The following is a 23214-nucleotide window of genomic DNA, read 5'->3' as shown; positions in this document are numbered from 1 at the left end:
TAGTTTATTTGAGTGTTTTCATTAATTTAAGGGTTGTCTACAGGTGCCAGGCATAACTCAACGAAGTAACAAAATATTGCAGCAGTAATTTTCTTCAGAAATTCTTTGGATAAGTCTTCATCAGGTAGTGGTGTGTCATGAAGACAGACAGAGCTGTTATGTCCAGCAGTGTTAGCTTCTACTTGTTGCAAGGCCTGCCCTTCCTAACTATGAATTAGTATAACCTAAGTGCTTCTTACTGCAAAGAAAGAAAGAAGGGAAAGGAGTAGAGAAAGGAGAGAAAGAAGTGGAGCTCAAAGCATTTCCTGCAGCATGGGCCTTTGTATTATGCAGATGGACTTATCAGCAACCAGTGGAACGCTTTATGAAAAGATGAGGTAGTTCAGAGGCTTATTCTACTTAAAATCCTGACTATTCTCAGCTATTTTAGAGATGCCACACTGCTGACAGGAGAACAGGAAATGCAACAGGGGGAAAAAAAAATGCAAAACTTTTGCAGATAGAGCAAATACCATCATTTTCTCCTCAGTGCACCTTATTTAGCATCAGAAGGGATTGTTAGCAGGCCATTTCAAGTAAGGCACAAAACGAATAAGACTTGGCTTTGATCAACTGTACTTTGATCAAATGTAAGTACTGGAAAAAATCAAGAAGTGCAGGCGCAGTATTTTTGCATTCTGCTTATCCTCACGGAGAGGCAAGGACAGGAATAAAATCATTATCTATTTCAAATCACAGAATCGTGACAAGATAATATTTCTAGCCTGGCACATGGGCTCTTCTTTTGAGTGTGCCATATTGGGAATGAGGATGTATGATGACGTGCGGCATAAAAGCAAACATTTTTATCATCCCAGACAAGTTTCCTATTTTGGAGGTAGCTGGCAGGCCTTTTTCCAGCCTTACCATGACCACTGGATCTCTAATGTGCTCAAAGTTTTCTTTCCAGGATGGTGGTCAGTAAAAACTGAGTTTGGGGGAAAGATAAATGAATTTATTTCTTCTCAGTTAAGTTTTCTGATCTAGGTTGCATACAGAGAAGGAGCTTAACCAAATAGACATGGAAGCACAGCTCTTGAAGCTGAAGCACAGCAGCTTGAGGATAAAAGTCTGCAGTGGAAGACAACCCTGGGCTGGAAGAGAAGACATATCATCAATTAACTTCTTGAATATTAAATTCAGGAAATCAAGGTGTCTATGAAGATAATCAAGTGTTGTAACAGAAACAAAAATACAATTCCATTTGCAATCTTACCTAGTTCAATTATGGTTATTCTCATCTTGCTTATTTCTATTAGAGAGTTTTAGACAGAGGCTTTGCTCTGTGTTCTCAGTTTCCTCAACTGAGAAATGGAAAAAAACTTATTTTACTAATAAGATTTTCCTGCTTCAGTTCAGAAAAATGGTTCTAAGCTACTGGTTCTAAGACAGAACATCCACTAGCTGGAATGCATTACTTTGAGATTTCAAGTCGCAGTCCTGTCTGTGGGTCATGGCAGTATATCTGTTGCAGTTTTCACAAATAGTTGTAGAGAATGTGATTAGCCATAGTCAGCTAAGATTCTCCTGTACTATGCGGAATAAAGTTCATTAGTGTTTTTGTATGCTGCTCTGTATAGCTTACTTTCCAGCTTTGTGCACTGGTGATTCATGTTGCTGTATTAGTGGATGTTCAGCACATGTTCTGTGAGCTTGCTTTATGTCAAGGTTTAAAAAGTGAGTTTGTGAATGACTCCTCATAATGGTGAAAAGGTCCCTCTTTATTTCTCTTCATCTAGTTTATGACTCTTTATCACAAGAGAAAATAGGAGTAACAGAACTACATTCCTGCTGTTTTAACTGGCTTTTATGTCTGGTTAATGTAGTGCTGGATATCTGCGGCGCTCAGAAAAAAATGTTGGAAAACCAGCTGTCCAGTTTGGATTAAATGCATTTAAAATGAAAGCCTGGCTCCTGAGTGGAGCTCTTACGTGCCTCTGAAGAGAAGTCAGCAAATGCAGATCACTCTGAAGTTTCTGGATTAGCATTGCAGTAAATGATTAAATCATAGCTCTATGTTCTTCGTGGAGGACTTCTTACTGCAGCTCTATGAAATTCTAAGGGAAGTATTAAGACTCTGTAGTGTCATGTTCTCATCTAGTTCGAGAAGAGAAATTATTTTGTAATTCTAAATGCCATCTTTGATCCTTTGCTTGATTCTTAGAATACAATTTTGCATCCTTGTTTTTTCTCCTTGTAGCGCTACCTGTATTCCTTAGACATATAAATGTATGGGTGCCATACCATTTTAGTATCTATAAAGCACTACTCTCTAGTTTGAAGTGTCATATTTTCTACTCATGAAATTAGTTATGTTGATGGCTACTTGCTAGCAGTAGGCAGTGAAATAATTCTTTTAAGTTGAAGGTAGTAGCTTTCTGTAAAATGATTAATGTAGGATAAGCAGCCCACAATCACTAAGTAAGTTCTAGAGACACTGTATCCTTCACCCTTTTGGTCACTCTGGTGTTTCCATGGCAAGATAAGAATTTCCCATATTCAGAACTGTCAGATGGCAATGAACCCACTAAATTTTGATATCTAATGTTAGCCAGTGCCATGTTCTTTTCTTCTGGAAAGGTCTTCCGAGTACCCAGATACATGTGGAAGGAATATTTCTAAGTAGCATACTGCATTTGAGGTATATATGTTTTAAGATGGATTCTGCTTCCTGTACTGGAGGCAATATTGCAAAGGTAGATAAGAAGTAGATAAGAAAAAGAGAAGAATTAGTATATACCTACCTAACCATTTTCTTTTTCCAAACAATATGACTTCGCGATCAGGAGAGAAGATGAGCAAGAAGAGGAATAGTTATTGAATTCCACGGATTTGAATTTATTATGACAAGGCAAAATTTACTGTGCTTTATAAAATAAATGATTGTACTGTTCTTTCAGATCATGGTTAACCTAATGTATGATTGCAATAAAGTCGTTTACAGTGTAAGATACCACAGTGAGAGGGAACTTACAGAAGTGACTGTCAATCCCTGCCTGCCATCCCCCCAACCCTTCCTGAACTTTAAACCTTCCTAGAGCAGGTGGAAGATCTATACCTCCTAACAGGTCAACAGCTCAGCAAAACTTAAGTAGAGTAATTTATGGCAAGAACAGGTAATTCCAAGTCCAAGGAGCATTAAGTGCTACAAAGAGGGAGGCGATAAGATGTGGTCTGGTAGAAGGGAAGGTTAGACTTCTGGGTTTTTTTGTTTGTTTGTTTGTGAGATTTTTTTTTTCATTTATTTGGGGTTTTTTTTGGTGCTTTTTTTGGGGGGTGGGGGTGGGGGTCATGTTGTTTGGATTTTTTGTTTGTTCTCCCCCTGAATTAATGACTAATGCATACATAACAAAAGGACCTTTGAATCTTAGTGTTTCCTGAATTTGGATGCGTACTGGGAAATCCATGGGAAAAGGGGTTCTCATGGATTCTAGTCTGTGAAGGCAGACACAAGATGGAGTTGTCAGTGTGAAGCAGAATCTGTATTTAGGTGTGCTGTGAAGAATCTCCTTGCTTGTTATCTGGATCATAGCTTACATCTTAAAAGCGCTAGGCTGATATCTCCATTGTTTCCTTTCATTTCTGCTTATGTGAGCTCTACATCTATTTTGTCTACATTAGGACAATTACTCTTAGATATGAATAGTCTTATTTACTTTAAGGTTTACCTAATATGCATTACTAGTAATTTCCAGGCAAGTAAATATGTTATTAGGTCATGCTTATACCTTTTTTTGCCCCAAAATGAGATACTAAATGTCTTGAAGGTCACAAGTCTTCCGGGATAAATTCCACAGGGTAACAGCTAACAAAATTTTATCTCCCTATGTTGCACAGGCAGGTTTTAGAACTTGAGACAAAGTGGTCTGTAAGAAAGGGATGTCTTCTTGCGACTTCAGTAGCTGGAAAAGCTCTCCCACAGATGACTAGAGAAAAGGGAGCACACCAGATCTGGGAGGGCTCTGAAGAGGCACCCAGCAGAAGGCCTATAGAATATGGCTATAATTAAAAATGCAAGATTTTATCATGGTGTGTACTGTACCATGCTTCCAGAAGCGGATCTCTTTGGATCCATTCATAGTCTTTCCTGTATGACCATCATGTAGGTGTCAAACTGTAGGGTTTGGCAAGTGTACATGCACAGTTCAAGTGGTTGTCCTGAGAGACTACTGAATAAAGGCGCCTTTGGCATATGCCAAAGCCTGTTCACAGTTCTATTTAAAGATGGGTATACCAATGCCGATTTAGTGTGTACAGTTTATAAATACTTGGCAAATACTGCACTTGACTCTTGAAGCTAACTGGTGCCCATTAAAATAAAGTAAATGGACAATTCAGCAATTATAAGGCAATTGATTGTATAACTGATAATGTATGTTGAGCTTTGAGCGGATTCTTTCTGATACCAACTGTGGCTGCCCTGTTCACTTGAATTTTGGGACAGCAAGAACTCACAGCAAGGCAATAAAACATGAATCAATTCACCTCTTTCTAGCGTTGTCACACAATCAAATTGCTTGTAATGCTATGTTCTCAGTGCACATACAATTTTAAAAACCCAAAAGATGTATCAAAAGCAAGGTAATAAATTAAAGACTTGCACATGAATCTAACTTGGCTATTCCTTACTCCTTTTTAAGACATTGTAGTTGTATTGTTTGCATTTAGATTTAAATCATTGCTAGTTTTTCTAACTTGTCAACATCTTATTATATCTTTTCTTAGATTGCGTCTATTTTAGAACACTAGATGGTTTTTAGGAGGGATTTCTGCAGCTGTGGTTGATAACAAAAGTCACAGTAAAGTTATAAATTAAATACAGGCAAATCACAGACTTTCTATTATAAATCTAAATGCAGTCCAAATTTCAGAAGAGAGGTAGCAATTGTCAAATTAACAAATGCTTATAAGTTGTTTATAATGTTAATTAGTTGACAGGTCAGATGGTGTTTTCTAACCTTTGTGTGCTAGAGGGACCGAACAATATTGAAAATATGAAACTCCATTTTAATTGAAAGGTATATTAAAAAAAAGTGAGAAAATTTACTTTGGATAAAACTATTTTAATAGATGAGAACTAAATACATTGCCTTTTATTACAGTAATTTAACAAGAAAGCTGGAATCCAAATACTACTGGTTTTGAAAATTGCTCATGGTTTGCACTAATCTGTCTTAAATTATTGCTAAACTTTTATGTGACATCTGCTCAAAAAGGTCAATGTGTACCTGCAGTAAAACCACAAAAGGCTTGATATGCTGCAGTGTTTTCTGTGCTAAGTCCAGAGACAAATCTACTTCAGATATACTGCTGTTGGTGCCAACTAAGTTTTTAATAGGTTGTGCCATACTAACCTTTCTAGTAGCTGAAATGTATTCTAGCAGATAGTCTCAATCCTTTCTGAGACTGTAAGATGGTCCAAAGACTTTTTAGAGAGAGTAATTTAAAATCTGTTTCCTTAATGAACCTTGAAACAGTTTTGTTAATACAAAACCTTAAGCTTTCAGAGTGATTCTCTCATTCCCCATAGGAAAAATGAATGACATTTTGGTGTGCTTTTCTCTGTTCTTATGCAAGATATTCTCTTATGCTGCAGGTTGTAGGGCCAGGGTTTGGCAGGTACCCCCTAATTTTACCTTTCAGACTTATGGCATTCATTAAAATGGCAAACCTTGAATACCAGCCACTAAATCTTTTCAAGTGAATAATGTTCACTTATGACAGAGCTTTACTCCAGAGAAAATGGAGATATGGGAAACCATGTTCTGTATTTTTGACTGGTTGGTACTGAATACAATGTGGAATTAATTCAGCATCCGTCTTCGTTTGCTGCCTATTATCTGATATTTAGATGGACATTTTGGTCTTCCAGAATTTGAAGTGCTTCCCATAAAATAAAGTGAGGAATTGCCATTTGAAAGAGGAGATGCCAGGAGAATAGCTTCTACTCATACATTTTCTTTCATACTAGATACATTTCCGAAACTGTGAAATGTTAACTTCAAAATAGACTTTGATATGCTTTATTTAAGGAAAGAGATTTACTGATTTCTTGCTTTTTCTTTCTACAGCTAGTTGATGTGGAAAAATGGGTATGTGATTCTGTCTTTTATTCACTTGATCCCAAATGTTTCATGTTGCCACTGCGTCTAACCTGTCTGTTTTGATACCCTCTGTGTTCATGACCCTTCAACTCGCATGGCTCAAAAAAAGAGGCAAATACATGGTCATGTAGGATCTGGTCATTCCTGAATTGTCATACCAAATTTCATGCTACCACAATGACTTTTCCCTCTTTTAATTTGTTTGTAGAATTGTGTAATATAAATGTACGATTATTGCCTGTCAGTTTTGAGCCTTGCTGTCTAATGTTATAACTTCATTCTGTAACCCACCCTGTCTTTTCCAGTATAAACACTGTAATCCTAAAATGCATGACAGTAAGATAATTAATACTGATAAATAATGCGTGACGCTGTATCTAGCTGCAAATCATATATATATGAAATATTTAATGATGGAGAACAGCTGCTACAGAATAAAAAAATCATTCATAGATCTTAGCATATAAAGTCAAAGCACAGTTCTCTGCTGAATGTGTTGTTAAGGCCTTTCCTAATGTGTCTGTGTATACCATGCATATGTGTTTGGGCATCTGATATAACTCCCCTATATGGGACATATTTACGTATGTTTTTCTCAATGTAATCTCTAACATCTGCATATGTACGAGTTAATGGTCCTGAAAATGTGTGTAGAATTGTTTGTTCACATGTAAAATGTTAGAAGCCTCTCTGAAAGCTTAGACCATCATAGGCCTCCTTGATTTCTTAATAATTTGAGCTGCACGTGACCAGAAACAACCTCAGGCATCCTTTGGTATACGGCCAATAACAGCTAGAACACTGGTCTCACTTTATTTCAGCCAGACATTATAGAATTTTAATCTGTGATTATTACATGTTTATAGTAAGTAGTGATTCAAGTTATAGCTTGTTTGAGAGTCCTGTAGGTAAGTACATTGTTTAAATGGTGGCTTAGGCTTTTCAACACCCTTTCTACTCATGTATTCCCAACTATCTGTCATGTGACGTATATATGTAGATGTTTATAATATTTATTAAACAATAACTGTAGTTAAGTGCTAATTTTAGCTAAATGTATCAGTATGACAGCATTATCCATATTCTGTGCATCTGATATTTATGACAACCAGCAAATTTTTATATGGATTTATTTGGAATATTTTTCAGCCATAATTATGGTCAGGTTATCTTGTCATTTTGTCCACCTTTTTAATTACAAGTGAGAGGGCTTGGTTCTAAATCTTTAGATTCTGTGTTTTTATTCCTATGAAGAATTTTGCTGTAAAGAGAAAAACAGCAATAAAAAAGAAGTTCAGTAGTACAGGCACCTGGCCTCATACTTCATGATGCATAAAAGTTTGTAAGCCAGAAGTTTATTGGTTACACTCTGACATTGCTCGGTTTTGACTGAAGTATTCAAAGAAAGTGTTCTTAGAAAATATAGTATTACCTCCATAAATAAAAGTGAGATGTGGTGGTTGTTTGGGGTTTTTTTTCTTGTTTTTTTTTTAATTCAGAATTTAGTAATGTCAAAATCTTATGCTTTGGAAAGACTGCTTCACAGAAATGTGTCCTTAAACCATTTTAAAAAGAAATGATTCCCATCACAGCAAAGCTAAATGTTTCATTCCAAGTTACATCGGCTAAAGACTTTATCTAACAGACCCATTCTGTAATCCAGACAATCTCCTATCTGACGGTGATGGAGTGGGCACTGGCTTCACGTTAACTATGAAATTACTCTATCTTAGATGAGCCCAGTTTGCCCTGTAAAGCAGCTTTTAACGCCGTCTATAATTCCAGAGTGTTACCAGAGGTCTTATGGTGGATTGCAGATGTACATAGTGAATTAATGCAGCAGAATGCTGGCTTTTGCACAGCTGCATTGTCACTGAGGCCAGAGACCTCCTTCTAATACATATACTTCTTCATAAGCCATTTTCCAGTGTAGAACACCCAAGATTAATGCAGGTGTGTTCAGTTATGTCTATGTATCTGTGGTCGCCTTGAAGCCCAAGCCCAGAGCCTAAGTTAGACAAGCTTCATGTCAAATTAATGACCAAATTAGTAACTGAACCTTGCTGCAAGCAGTTTTGTGCCGTTCAAAGGATAAGCTCAAGTCATCCACTTCTGATCTGTTCCAGCCTGTGAAGTGTGCTAATGAAAATTTTGGAAGGAATTACTCCAGTTCTGCTGTGTTTCTCCTGTTGAATCACTGTAATTTTTCTGGTAATTTTGTTCCAAAATCTTTATTCTACTGTAAGGCATGTGCTGGCAGTTGAAGCTAAGTAAGAATTAAATGGGTTTGAGATACTCCTTGAACCTTTGGCTTTTTCCTTTTGTCTCTCAGCAGGTGTGACTGAGGGCTTGTAGGTCTGCTTCAGTGCAGAACCAAAGTTTAGTTTAAGACATCTCGCCAAATGTAAAAACTAATGGAAGTAAGGCGTACCTTTTCCATCCCAGCCCCCGTTTCATATTTGAAAATGGCTTTTCTGCTTTTAATGAAACTACCAAGGCGGGGAAAACCTAACATTTGATCGGAGGGATTTACTAAATTTTATCTGAAAGTTAGAAGACACTGAATAGATCTTATTTACAGAGAAAATAACAGTAATGAAATAAGCTGAAATTGAATAATGCATAGTGAAAGGAATTCCTTTCAACCTGCCTGTCATTTTTTCTCTTTTAATATATTTATGAAAGAAGGGAAATAATTTTAAAGTGTCTGTTGCTGTGAATTAGCAACTATTGGTGTTTATTTGCAAATTTGAGATTTCAAGGTGGGTGCTGTATACTTTAAGACTTCGATTTTTAAAGGAATTCTGTTCTCATAAAAGCACCTGAATATCTGTCTTGACTTTCAAAACAAATGCTTAGCACTGTAACGGAATTCACTGTAAGGAGTGGGAATTTTCTAGGGCATCTATGGGTTCCAAAACCTAGCCTTTTTTACATGCTTGCCTACATATGGTCGGTGAGTGATTTTGAAAATCTGACATTAAAAGCCATCAAGAATGATTGTTTTCAAGACAGATTACTCTGAAGAGCTTTTTACCTGAAGGGAAACCAAGTGTATTGGTTCTTAAATTTAGAGTGCAAGAGACAAGGATTTTCATCCTTACACTGACTAATGGCAAAGCTGTGCTAACTGTAACGTTGTAGGATTGTCTGCAACTTTTAAATAGGCAGAGGAACCTCTTCTGCTGAAGGTAATGGTAAATCTTTTTCTCTTCCCCTCAAATAGTTATTGTGTTAGCTCAGTTTTATGCCACTAGTAAAACTAATTTTTAGTTTCTTTGGAGAAAAGAAACTTGCAGAGTAAGGAAACACACTTCAGACACTTTTCAAAAGAATTGCTTTCATTACAGAGACTTCCGAGTTGAGAAGTGAATAAGTTAGAGCTTTGAGGATAGTGTGGACTGGATAAATGTCACAAGAACTTCTAAGTGGATTTTGACTAGAGGAAACAAGGTAGGGTTGCTGTAGAGTTTGGAGTGAGCCGCAAAACAAAGCTTCATCAGAGAGAAATGGTTGCAGTACTATGTCTTCAGTGCCATTAAAGTAACTAATTGCACATCCATGCTTTATAATCAGTGTGTTTTTCAGTCATTAAATGAATTATTTAATGACTTGATTTTTTTTTTTTGAGGATTTTTTGTTCACACTAAGTTTGGTTACTTAAATATAGATTTCTTTGTCAGATTACTGTGGTGGGAAAATATGCTAACTGTGCACAAATATTTGATCCTCCAGCTTAAAGAATTTGCATTCAAATTTTAGATATAACGTAGACTGCAGAGGTGACTCAATGTAGGGAGTAATATCAGCAGTGTTAACATAGGTTCACTCAGTTATTCTCATATAAATCTTGAGGGAAATGGGAGGAGATAGCACTGTATGATGTTAAAATGAACAGGCGTATCGAAATGGAGTGACTATGGAAATACTGCTTAAAATGTCACACCTATGGCTATAGTTTCAACCACATCTGCAGTTCCATCCTTAGTGTCCTGTATATTGTAGCACATGCTAATTGCAGCCCAAGTCTAATTCACATCATCAAGAGAAAGTAATACAAACATTTTCTAAGTACACTTTTTCTTTCCAGAAGAAATCTGTGTGGAAATCTGACTGAAACTTATTTTTATAGAATAGTAGCATTTCCAACTGTGTACTAGGATTCCTTTGGTATTTCTCCTTCAGTCTGTATTATAGATCTGAGAATTTCAAGCTGTGTTCCATGTATCAATAGTAATTACTGTGAAATGCAGCAAACTGTCTACTTTCAGTTTACTTGTTTTCAATATTTCTTGATTAGGTTAGTGTAAAGATCTGATATTTCTATGTCAGCAAATACAATACTACAAGGATAGTATGAAAGATATAGTCAGGAGATAATCTCTACATTAAAAGGATTTTAAAACTAATCTTGGAAATTTTTCTATCAAAAATTCCAAATAAAACAGCGTTACTATTTTGTTCTTTTCATCTAGCCAGACAGCCCAAGAATTAAGGTGAGATTATGATAAGTTAGAAGATGTTTTAACAATCATAGTAAGTGATATGCTACCCAAAAGCTGTCCAAGGAACCACATAATATAATAGCCCCAAACAGCTGTAAATATTTACATTAACAACACATCCTTAATGTCCGTAGGTAAAGCTTCAACAGGTTTTAAATTCTATTTATTTATTTAATTTTGAGAGAGAGAGAACAGTTAGGATGATGGATAGAATGATGGGTGTTATGTGCCTCAAATCTAGTAATTGGAGATCCTATATAAAATCGATTTTTTTTTTTTTTTTTTTTTTTTTTTAAAGTCATGTTTCAAGCCGTACAGGTAATCTGGCTGCTGAGTGCTGAGTTTAGTTTCTCCGCAAGAATGATATTCATGTGATGCTAAGCACTCACATAGACATTTGTCCCCAAAAGATCAGATGGCATATGCAGCTGAAGACTTAAGTCAGTGGAATATGATTATCCAGTTGTTGGTTACATTTAATTACCAGTGCTACCTCTCAGGATAACTTTTGAGAAAATTGGATGCTAGAGAAACAGGTGCGTGTAAAACACAGCACATTTGAATTTCTTGAACAAGTGATTTCTAAAGGTGAAATGATCTTCAATGCATTTAGTCGTTAAATTTGCATTGATTTCAGTAGGACAGGATTTAAGAGAGACACTTACTTGTAGTCCAGAAGTATGTCAGAAGTCCAGTTATTACCTTGCTTCTGGCTTCTGAATGTTCAGTAGATAACCTCCAGTGGATTCTTGAATTTCAGTATCTGATACAACGTAGGTGTTCTGTACTTAGTTCATAACTGGTCACCTGTTCAGATATTGAAAGCACTTCAGGTGTTTACACTGTAGACAGTGTAGGGTTAGCAAATTATTTAGACTCCTAATTGTAGTCAAGACAGAGAATCAAACACTTCTAGTGCATAGTTGGTCCCATCCTACAGAAAATGTCAGCTTAATCAGATTAATCACATTCTAGAAGTGACTGTTTCTTCCTCGACTGTAAAATAAGTCTACACAACTAGCTGAGATCTACATAGTGCAGATAAATCTCATCCTTAATAACTCTTAAGACTGACCTTGTTTTTAATAGTGTTTCATACTGGATATTGCATACATCTATATGGTTTGTTAGAGTGTGTGGAATGCCACATTTCAAATGTAAACGTGACCAAGCTCTGCTATCATCAGTGCAGCTCCACTGATGGAGTAGGAGCTTTGTGTATAACTAAAATAACACGTCATCACGATTTGATCTCTTCTTTTACTTTTAGCTGAGTTAGTGTTGAAGTGTACAACAATGCTTTGTTGTACTTAGTGACAGTATCGGTCTGTCTTTTTATTATTTTAACACTTCGGTGTTACTGTTTGGCAAACAATATCTTTCAAGAGCAATGGACGTTAGAATGACATTAAGAACAGACCTATAACTTCAAATTTCTGTCTCTTTAATTTTCAAATATACGTTCTGAATTGCTAATGTTAGTCTTGAAACTCACGTGCACTGTCGTTCTGAGGTACAGAGAGTAAGTGTGAAGGAGCAGAAAGTTCTCCCCTCTGCAGAGGATGAGTTGGCGAAATTTCTTGTGTAACAGCCTGTTGCCTACCTGAAGTGTGTAATTTCTGTTGTTTTGCTTCAGGGTTTTTTGTTTGTTTGTTTGTTTTCCAAGATGAAAGTGAATGTTTTTCAAAGTAAGCATTCTCCTTTAGCTAAGAAGGGATTTGGTCTAAAAACTTTGGAGAACCCTCTTGCAGAAGGGTGTGGCAGGAGTAACTGGAACCCTCTGCCCTGTCCATTTGCCAGTAGCTGGGCAGCTGAGGCCGTCACAGTTCATGGCAGGTAACTTCTCAGGCTTGACCTGAAGTTTCACAGGGCCATTCTCTTCACATTCGTGGACATAACGTGCATTTAAGTGTTTGCCATGAAGAGAAAGCATTTTTACAAGTAAGTTTCAGAGTATTTCTTCCCTGGTGGTTTTGAAGCAGTAGGTGGATGTCTGTGTTCAGACTTCCCTCACCCACTGTCATCTTTCAGGTTTTCTAGCTTGAGGGGGACTGTTCGTGGCACTCCCTGTCTCTAAGAATAACATGTAAATCGTCCTCAAAATTATTGAGGAACCAGAGTAACTCTAAAGAATGCGATATGACAGATGCAAACAGATGACAACTGTTTCTCTCTCATTTGTTACAGTTCATTTAATATGTCTACTGAAGAGAATGAATTGTTAAATCTGGTCTTCCAAAAAATCCAGCACAAGAAGCTGTAGTAATCAAAGGAAGAGACAAACTATTCACTTTAATTTGAAGCTAGTTAGGGGATTACAGTCAAGCAGTTGAAATAAATTATCAAAAAGAGAACCAGAAGGTTTCACAAAAGGACTGTTGTTTAATGTACTTGTAATATGGAAAAAGCAGTGGGGTTGTGTAGTTCTCAGAATAAAATTTCATAGATTAATGACAGCTGGAAGAGACTGAGGTCTTTGGATCTAATCTCCTTGATAAACAGACAGCATAATGGCAAATGAAATTCAGTATTGACAAATATAGGAAAGATTATATTAGAATTAATTATGTAATTAACTGGTTTCTATATTAATGAATTTACACACACACCCCGCTGTAGACAGCTCTGCAAAGACTTATGAGTAGTTTCTGGAGCCACCCGGTAAAAGCAAACAAAATATTGGGGTGACAAGAAATGGGATGAATAGTAATGCTAAAATGATCATACTGCATTTTAAATCCTTGTTTTATGGGGATGGTAGACAGGGTTTATGATCTTTAGTTTTGGTCCATTTGTTTCCAAATATCTAACTACCAAATAGACCTAGAAGACTTCTAAGGAGAGAGGTCTATGAACATTTTGAGATCATTGGATTATACTTTTTTCTTTTCTTTTTAGCTAGAACATCTTGTACATCTTTGAGAACAGATACTTCTGTTTTAAAAGCATGTATGAAATGGAAGCACCCAGTCTTGCTTGGAAGCTCTCCAGTTAGACTCTCTTTTCGTGTGGAGTAGAGATTTGCTGCCGATCTTTAGTCCTCAGCTTTAAACTTTGTGATATCAAAACATGAACTGATGAGGTCAAAAGAGGAAAAGGTGGCCATAGAACTCTCACAAAGAAAACCAAATCACTGCATGTAACATAACATATCACTCCCTTTTTATTCTTGAGCACCTCCGTGAAAATGAACCTAAAAATTTCCATAATCTTCTCACATCAGTCAAGTGGCACTGATTTTTTTTTTTAACCACAGCATGAAATATTAGTAAAGTTTTAATTTTATTAATTTATTGTGCTTTTACATATGATACATTACTGCAATAGTGGTGTTGCTCTCCAGCACTGCACTTTGAATGCAGGACTTTACAACTCGCATTGTCCTTAGGTAGAAACTATCTGCAGAGCAAGTTGTTTGAGATGATCAGGCATGGTACCTGCTTTACCTGTACTGTGTTTTATCTTTAAGCAATAAGTATTTAATGTGCTATATTATTTAAAGTAAAAAAAAAACCAAACCTGAGAAAACTATTGCATAAAAAAATGATGAAGCCTTGTTCTGAGCAGCTGTTTTGCTTTTTAGCACGAGCTATAATTATGCTAATTGCAATGATAAATGTTCCTTTTAAATGTGGTTTGTAGTTCTGTGTATCCCACTCACTTTTTCAGGGAAAACAAATTCCATTTTTAAGCACCTGAAAGCAAATATTCATTTCACATTTTCTCTTTTTTTCTCCTCATGGCTCTACAGAAATTTATGATGAAGGTAAGCAAGTTAAACATTTAGTATTATACTTTCTGTGAATTCCTACAATTTAATTTAATTCATTATTTTTCTTTATTTTTAACATCAGCATCAAACTTGCCTTCACTAAAATAGCACATACTGAATTTTGTAAAAATTTGGTTTTAGAAACCACACCGACTCTAGTTTGGATTGGGGTTACAGTTTATTTAGATCATGAAGGACCAAAGGCAGGCACCTTTGTGGAGAGAGGACTCTGGGCCGGCTTCTCTAATTCTCAATTCATCCTTACCCTTTCAGTGACGATGCAACATTATCTGGTAAATAAAAAATCTTGAGACAATGAATAAATAACAAAAGTCCCAGTAAAACATTTGGGCATTTTGGAAAGTGGGGACAGCGCACTGTTTCTTATGTTGCAAGAATGCTGTTGCAATGGTATGGTGTCTCAGTGGGGTGAGTGGGGAGCCCTTGGGCTTGGGGTCACTGGCCCTTCACTGCCTCAGGTCAGTAAGCATGTGCAGGAGCTCTGCTTCTCAGGGCTTTTTTTTTTTTTCTTTCCCTTTTTTTTTTTTTTTTTTAATTAAGACTATGACAAGGCACTTAGTGAACCTCCAAACATTTTGAATAACTGACATTTGAATAATTGGCTATGATTTTAGCCAAGATATGTTGGATATCAGTTTTCTACTTTTTCCTTTCATTATCAACATCTATTCTGAATCCATCTTTTAAAATTTGTTTGTTGATTTTCATCCCCTAAGAGTTTACTGTTCTATGGTATCGTCTTGCTTCATTGTCACTCTCCAAAAGGGAGGAATTCTGGGCTAGATAAGCAGTGCTATTTTAAGGGCTAGATTTAATGATGTCAGAGGAATTTTCTTAGCATGACTCCTCTGCTGATCCACCTTTTCTTCCCTCTTGGCTGTCTGTCTTATTCTTTATCTGTGAGTTTCCTTCTCAAGTGACAAGGATGATTCACATTCCTTGTATCATACAGCAACAGAAAAAGCTTAGGCACAATCCTTAACCTGTGAAAAATGCCTTCCTCCTCCACTTACTTAGCTCTAAAAAAATCAGGAAGGTTTTTATTAATTCCTTCTATCTTCTGTGCAGTGAAGGAGGAGGAGTACGGGGGAAGAGAAATCTTCCCTAGGCTAAATCAATAAATTTTATCCTTGTGGGCAATTTTTTTCCAAACCAATGAAAGTGCTTGAAAGTAGGAGTTTGTAATGGAAGTATTGCCTCAGCCATAAATATAAATGTTTGTTTTACATAGAAGGCTGGAAACAGATGATCAATACTATTTATTTTTGATTTTTTTTCACTGCTGTATCTGCTTTTCATTGATGTGAAGTTTCCCATTCCTGGGAACGTGATAACATACATGTAATGTTGTAAATAATAATCATGAAGTATATTTGAAGTGTTTCTAATTATGTGGCTGTTTATTCTGCTTTCTGACAGGTCAATATTAGCAAAATTGGGATCATTTAGCATGGTGCTGGCACAAATGTCTATCATCATTGCCAATGCTTCCAATCTTTTTAATACAGATAGTAAAATATCTCTGTGTTCTTAACCGAATAAAACATGCTCATGGTTTTTATTGGCCAGTTGATTTATTTAGGTTCAGATTTTTATGTAACATTTATATAAAGCATAATTACACATTGAAATGCAGCTTTTAAAGCAAGCCATCCTTAGGAAACCTGTAGTTTAGCTAAACTCTCTTTCTGTTCTTTGGCTTGGCGTGATACATGAAATAGGAGGTAAGTGCAGATTATGTCAATGAAAGAGGTTTGGGTTTTTTCTTTTTTTTTTTCTTTTTTTTTTTTTTTTTCTTCAGTCACAGTGGCCAGCATTATCTAAGAGTGGGTACCAGCAGTGTCATCAGTCATACTAATCTCCATACCTGAATTTTTGCAGCACTTACTGTTTTGTAGTGAATTCCATGAAAAGTCCACCAACTAAACAGTGATTTAAAACTATGGTGTAAAGACTTGGATATGTGTAGTATATATAAAGTCTTGATAGGTTCAACTTCCCGTTTGTTATTCCATTGTAACATGGCATATAGGCTACAGTGAGACAAAGAGGTTTTAGACTGGTTTGAATTTGCCCTTTGGTGTTGCTGTTATTTGATAGGAGCGGGGTGAAGGAATACATGACCATAGTGCCACATGTCAGTGAATTGATTTACTTTGCATCTTTGAATTCTAAGCAACTAAATGCTGGGGGTTTGGTGCCAACCACTGGAAATGGCAGCCCAAGAGCACAGTAATTGTAGAAGGGTTTCATTAGCATTTTTGCTTTTTGTAGAAGAATTCAAGGCTTCTGGGCCTGGATGCTCTTACTTTGGAAAGGAAATTCTGTCTTTTTTTGTGTCAAGATTTTTAAAGAAAATGGATACTTCTATGAGCAAGAAGAACATTTAGAACTCCTTGGCTCACACTCTGTAGCTTTGTAGTCTTTACTGCTTGCAGCATTTTCAAGTTCTCTGATGCTGCTGGAGATGTAATTTCCCAGCGTTGCTATTCCAAGTGTGAATTGTTTAGTTTTGCCTGACTAATCTTGTCTCACAAGCCTTCTAGCTCTGTTCTAGGGTTACTTCACAAGTTCTGCAGTGACTCAGCCTGTTTCCACACATTCTGTTTTCACCACTGCTTGGGGTTTTCTGGACTCTGACCGGCATTCATCCCAGAAAACTGAAATGCCTGATTTAGAGCCACGGATATCCTAAGCTCCCTGTGTAACCACAAGCAGAAGCATAGGTATCATCAAAGAGTTGCTGAGATTTTAGGTGGGCTGAATTACTGTCCAAAAGTGCCTTTTTCTCTCCACTGGCTGTTTAGCTCCCTGAGGCTGAATTAATCTGAGTTTGTGTTTTGTCATCAAGAAATTTTTAGCTTTTCATAAGCTGTTACTGCTTAGGCTGGTATTAAGAGAACGAGCCTTCCTGTGTTTTCCAGGTCCAGTTGCCTAGTATTAGAAAGAAGCTCTCGTTAGTCATCTGAAGTTGTGTTCAGTGTGAAAAAATTTAGACAGTGATATAATTGTGGGGAGTAAGAGGTGTCATGGAACACTTAACCTGTGGTGGTTTCCAATTCTAGTCAGCTTGCAGGATTGCATCATCACTGCTGTTTTTAGATAAATACTGGCCTCCATCAGCATTAGTCTAGAACAGATTAAAAAAATGCATCTTAATAATGAAATGAATAGATGAGTAGTTTTTACATTGCTATAGAAATGTCATTTTGAGCATCCTCTCCTCTGCAGAAATGGTTGTAGCATCATGCAAATATTTATGTGTAGAACCATAGTGAGATGGTTGTAGACTGTGGGACATCCTTCCCTCCTATTCCTCCCAGTTCCTTTTAGTCTTTTCCCAGTTTCTTTCACTACATTGCTAATTCTGCCATCATGAAGTTTTCCTTCTCCTAAGTGAAGACTAAAAAGCTTTCAAGACTTACATTTATTCCGCACCCTTTCAGTACTTTTCTTTGTATCTTGCAGATTACTAAATGGGAGCCTTTAATTTGCTTAAATGCAGGAAGCCTGAAAGAATTATATATAAACAAAGCACATGTTCCTCCTTGTGCACTCACAGTTTTCTTTCTAAAGAACCAGTTCAGGTTAAATATTTGTATTAGCCTGCTGGTTTAAAAACTTTCATTGGCTTCTTGGAAAAAGGCATTGATGCCAGCAGCCTTACATCTCTGGTCTTGACACAGGTGGTTTCTGACTGGGAACAGCATAGTCCAGGGCCTAAATATAGTTTTACTCAGAATGCATGGTAGTTGATTTTTTTTTTCAAGCCAATACTTATGATCAGACCCATGTTTCCTATTTGATTTCTCTTTCTAACGGATCAAAACACAATTTCAGAATGTAATGACTGCTCCTGAATGGGAAATTTGACAGCCCCAATGTGAGTCCCAGGGAAGGGACCTTGAGAAGGTTCCATCACTGGCGGGTGCATTTTCCTGTCTGGCTTATTTTTGTGATGGTGATGGTTTTTAATTTAAAAGGGTTCAAAACAGGTAACTGTAGGATATTCTGTGATTAATTGTATACTTCTGCTTATACATTTGAACTAAGTGTCTAGATTTAGAGATAGGATCTTTTTTTTTTCCTCATTCTGTACTGTTCTAGCACTGTAAGTGTTAGAAATAAATTACGGAGCTTCATGAAATTTAGAACACACTCGTGATGGAGAAAATAATGCTTTCACATTTATATTTCCGAGTGTTTATATGGAAGCGTAGCTGTTCTCTGTTTGACATGCCGTTGTCTCCAGCATCTGCTTTAAATGTAAGATGGCTGTCATTAGTAGAAACAATTAGCTTTTCCCCTCATCCAAAGATGTCACATTGATGTTTAATTATGAAAGTGGGCAATATTTTTATTTCAAATACCAAGCTGGTGTGTTTTGAAATCACTGTTCCATTATTACATGTTGCAGTTTTAAGCTGCTGTTAGCATTCTAAGTCTGTGACAACAATAAATTCAGTAAGCATTGATTTCCCAATTGGCCTTGGCAATAAAGTGTTAACTTAGGCTTTGTTTCAGAGGCTTGCGACATTTTAATGAAGTGTAAGTACTCAGTGCTTTAAAGGACATTGTTTTACTCCAGTGTACATATGAAATAGCCACTAAAAGCCATATTTGAAACTTTTAATGTTATCTTGCAGTATTTGCCTTGGAAAACATTTGTGAAGAAAAAACAGGGAGCACATTGCTTCTTTTACTGTACAGCTGCTCTCACATGTTAAAAATTTTCAGTGCCATGAAAATAGTTGTGTAGTATTTTTTAGAAACCCATTCAGAGCAATATTGAGTGGTCCTAAGTTCCATGTAGACCATTTGGGCTGGTGTTTCCTATGACTGGGTCTGGGGCACAGAGGAAATACCAGGCTAAGCAGCTGGTTGCAATTAGGTTGTAATTTACCATTACTGTAAAATACATGAATTGCATTTTTGAAGGATTTACTACTGATACCTTGTAGCTTATTGTTTCACTTGATTTTTTACTTTTATTTTTAAGTCCATCAGAACTATGCTGCCTTACAATCTAGTCTTTATACTGTCGTTTACCTTATAGAATGTGCTGCTAATTCTATTCTGCTGTTATGGGCTCATCATGGAATGAGACAGGAAAAGCCATTACATCGTTCTTAAAAACTCACTGTGTTATCCTGTATGATTTTTCTAGAGAGTGTGCTCTCCTGTGTTCTTGTGACACATTCAGTATTTTTAAATTGCTTTCATGGGTGACTAGAATTGTCTGAATAGCCACGTGCTAAATGCAATTGCTGTCAGGCTTTCTCAAGCATTAGATTTCTGAATAATGTCAATGTTACGAAAGCTTTGTCTGTACACGAACAAAACACTGAAATAACTATCCTGTTCAATTACATGTTTTCACATGTTTGTCTTTCTCTGGTACCTCCCTGAAGCTCATAGCTTTTTCCCTTTTCATACATTTGGAGTTTGTGTAGACCTCTGAAGAGAAGTCAGCAAAGAAATGTCAGCATTTGCTTGCAGTAGAGTACTCATTGGTCTAAGAAATGTTTTCTCTAGTAGAAATAAGGCTGTTCTCTTGAAAAGAATGGAAAGGTGATGGATATTTGACTCAAAATCTCGTGGATGCCACAGGGTATTCACTAGTCTCTAAAAATTCTCATTGTAAGTGAGGTTCCCAGAAGCACAAACGGCTCCAAAACACTTGATCACCATGGTTAATTTCCTGCAGCTTTTCATGTATGGCCACAAATGTAGCAATGCAGCTGTAGGCACAGTGGTGCAAGTGCTCCTGTGTGAATTAATGTCAATGAAATACCTCTTTTAATCTTCAGGTGATTGCATATCTGTACATATGACAGTTGTGTATGTACAAAATTGTGCAGATACAACAGGTACATGTTGGCTCATGTATAACATATCTTACTGTAGGATTGGTATTTGCAGTAAAATATACAAATTTTTGTTCTATCTAATTATAAATATTTCATGTTATGCTACTTCCATCATTTGAACATCTTACTAGATATTTGTAGGTTGTAATTTTTAAGTTTTTTTGGCATTTAAATCCTATTTCTATTAAGAAAACAAGGAAAAGAAATATTTCCCAATTTTAACTTACTTTCCATCTTTATTTTTGTTTCAGGATAACACTCTACATCAAATTAAGCAGCTCAGATCTTAGTAGTCTATTCTTATTGCCTGGTCTAACAATGCATTGAACTTGAAAGCTGTTTATATATTTTGAATGCTAATTTCTTCAGCTTTAATTATTGTTGTTGTATTCTAAATTGCCTTTACTTCGGCAATAGCTTTTGGGTAATGAGATGACTCCAAATTAATCTTGTATTCCAGCTGCAGAAATATTAGGCTAGAGATGGGCAGTTTATATGAAGTTTTCAGAAGCAGTGTGAATTTGCCCTATATGCTTTCAGTCTCAATTTATTGACCGTAGTGTTTACCACTTGTGAAGGCTTTTCAAGTCTTATTCTAAGTCTCAAATTCTTGGAGGACGAAATGAGAAGAGTTTTACATTCATATAATGGATACTCTTGAATGTCATAGCTTGTAGAACTTTAATGGATAAATTCTTCTTTGAACACAAATGTATTTTTCTCCAGCCTGGTTTTATTCAGGGAATGTATTGTCCAACTTAGAAATTACTCTGAAAATTGGAAATTAAAAACATAAAGCAAATAAGACTCATGATAAATAACGTGGTTGCTAGAAACTTGCTTGCATTATAATGCCATTCATATGCCAGTTGTGCAAAACTCTGTGGGCATTATGGATTGATTTAGTCAGGATTGTGGCTTCCAAGAAGTCTTACTGGCAGTGTCTTCTGAAAAATTATTATTTGAATATTATTAGAAACTTGGTAAAACTTCAGTGGCACATCCCATCTTGGAATGTTGCATCTTTGCCATAGAATTCTGATTCTTAACTTTTAAATTTATTTTATTTTATCTTTTTTTAAAGTGAAAAATTCACAGTTCTCTGAAACATTCTAGGTAGGAATGGATTATTTTGAAAATCAAAGATTTTTTCAGTAGGCAATCATGGCCCAACAGCTACTTACTATGCAGTTTCTGGCATAAAGATAAATTGTGAGTATTTAGTTATGAAATGAGCCTTTAAAATATGAAATTAACTTACAGGTATGTACATATCCTGGAACACAGGCTCCAAAATGGAAGGCAGTTTCATAGTACCGGCTTTCTCTTCCAGTCTCTCCTGTATTTTTCTGTGTTTCGTCTCTTCACTTGCCCTCCATGTGGATGGCTTCATTATAATTGCCTCTCAGAACCCTTTAAGTAGAAAATGCTTGAAATGTTTTTTGCAAGCCTTTGTTTTCTTTCTAAGAAACAGAAACAGAAAACTTGCTTGCATTTTTTTAATGGGCAAAATAGTTTTGGTTAAAAAGAATTTCTTTAATCCTCTTGGGAAAAATTATCTAAAAAAACATTCTCCTATTTTTCACAAAAGTGATTTGAAATTTTTTTGAGCCAACCTTTTTCCTGTTCGGCTGCAAATGGGCATTTAATAAAATAACTGCTAGACAGACAAATCAATATGGCCAAAGCAAGGGCAAGCTAACATAGCTGTGATTTTGTTGATCACACTATTCCTCTTATGTACAACAGGCACTCAAATCCGTATGTTAGATATCAAATTTATGGCTAATAACACAGAATAATTTTGATAAAAATACCAGTGACATTTCAAACTTGTGTCCATATTAGTGACTGTTGTTTGGGTAGCTGTGCCTGCTGTTGATAAAGATTCTGGGCAAATCTGAAATGTTGGTAAGGCAGTATGTTCACGGCAGTTTTTCCTGGTTTTCCCAATATGATGAGCAGCGGACATTCAGCATTCATCTTTGGCACAATGGGCCTGACATTGTCAAATGTCTCATTCTTTCCTTGTGCCTTTGGAAAAAGTGGTGGTAGTAATGGTAGTTCAAAGCTAAATCTTCATGTCTTGCTGTCAAGACTGTGTCTGTGACAAAGACCATGACTTCTTTCTTAATAAAAATTCATGTAATTCACTCTTCCAGAGAGATCCCTGAATGAGCCTCCCTGTGTTTTGACTGCTACGCAGTTTGTTGAAAGTCAAAATATACCTCATGTCCATCAAGATGCTCTCTTCTCAATAGAGATAAAAGCCAGAAATTCCTGGCAGTTTCTTAAAAGTGCTAAAATTATTTTTTGAAGTGCTTGCTTTTTCACCACCTGTTCCTCTTTTGTTTTTTTCCTTGACCGAGTAACTCAAAGATCAACAAGTATTATGCTAATGGATAAAAGATAAGGAAGGACAACCAGTAAACGAGGAGGGGAAATAATTGTGTGTTGCCGCTGTAGCCATTCAGTTAAATTGATCTTCAGCACTGAAATGAAGCTGCCAGAGAGATAACATAGTACGATTGTTTCCAATTTATTCTGTAATGAATCTGATGATCCAGTCAAACAGAAGGTCAGTCTACTGTAATAAAAGAAAGGGTATAAATGCTGTATATAAGAAATTAAATTAGGAGTCATATATGAAAGAATAACGCTGCTTATGGAGTTGTCATATTTATAAACTCAAAAATATGTATTTGTCGATATTGCTTGAAGAGTGCATAATGTTATGTGAGATGTTCTGTCAGAGGAATATGGACTTACGCTCTTGACAGTGTCTTGTCTGACAGTCTCTGCTCCTGACCAATGTCAGTCAGCTGCATCTCAGCTCAGAATTCATAAATCTTCAGCAGAAGTTGAAAGGTTGCTCATGCTTTAACAAGATTTATTTTTTCTTT

At 36.3% G+C, this 23214-nt stretch overlaps 1 protein-coding gene across 8 annotated transcripts in view; it reads left to right on the top strand.

Annotated features, from left to right (window-relative positions):
• The window catches only part of RYR2 (ryanodine receptor 2), a 434903-nt gene that overhangs the window by 148343 nt on the left and 263346 nt on the right, over nt 1-23214 (top strand). For 5 of the 8 annotated variants that reach the window (XM_087777049.1, XM_087777050.1, XM_087777047.1 and 2 more), the window contains 2 exons: nt 6111-6131; nt 14400-14414. The exons of 2 other annotated variants lie outside the window; for them this stretch is intronic. In XM_087777049.1, coding sequence (XP_087633175.1) covers nt 6111-6131; nt 14400-14414 — 36 coding nt within the window. The remainder of the gene's footprint in view (nt 1-6110; nt 6132-14399; nt 14415-23214) is intronic. One more of the 8 variants, XM_087777045.1, reaches the window with a different exon arrangement.

Source organism: Nipponia nippon, unplaced genomic scaffold, assembly GCF_047370975.1.
Source record: "Nipponia nippon isolate SJK-2023a ecotype South Korea unplaced genomic scaffold, ASM4737097v1 scaffold_4, whole genome shotgun sequence".
In the NCBI taxonomy this organism is placed as follows: Eukaryota; Metazoa; Chordata; class Aves; order Pelecaniformes; family Threskiornithidae; genus Nipponia; species Nipponia nippon.
This window is presented reverse-complemented; position numbering and strand designations above follow the sequence as displayed.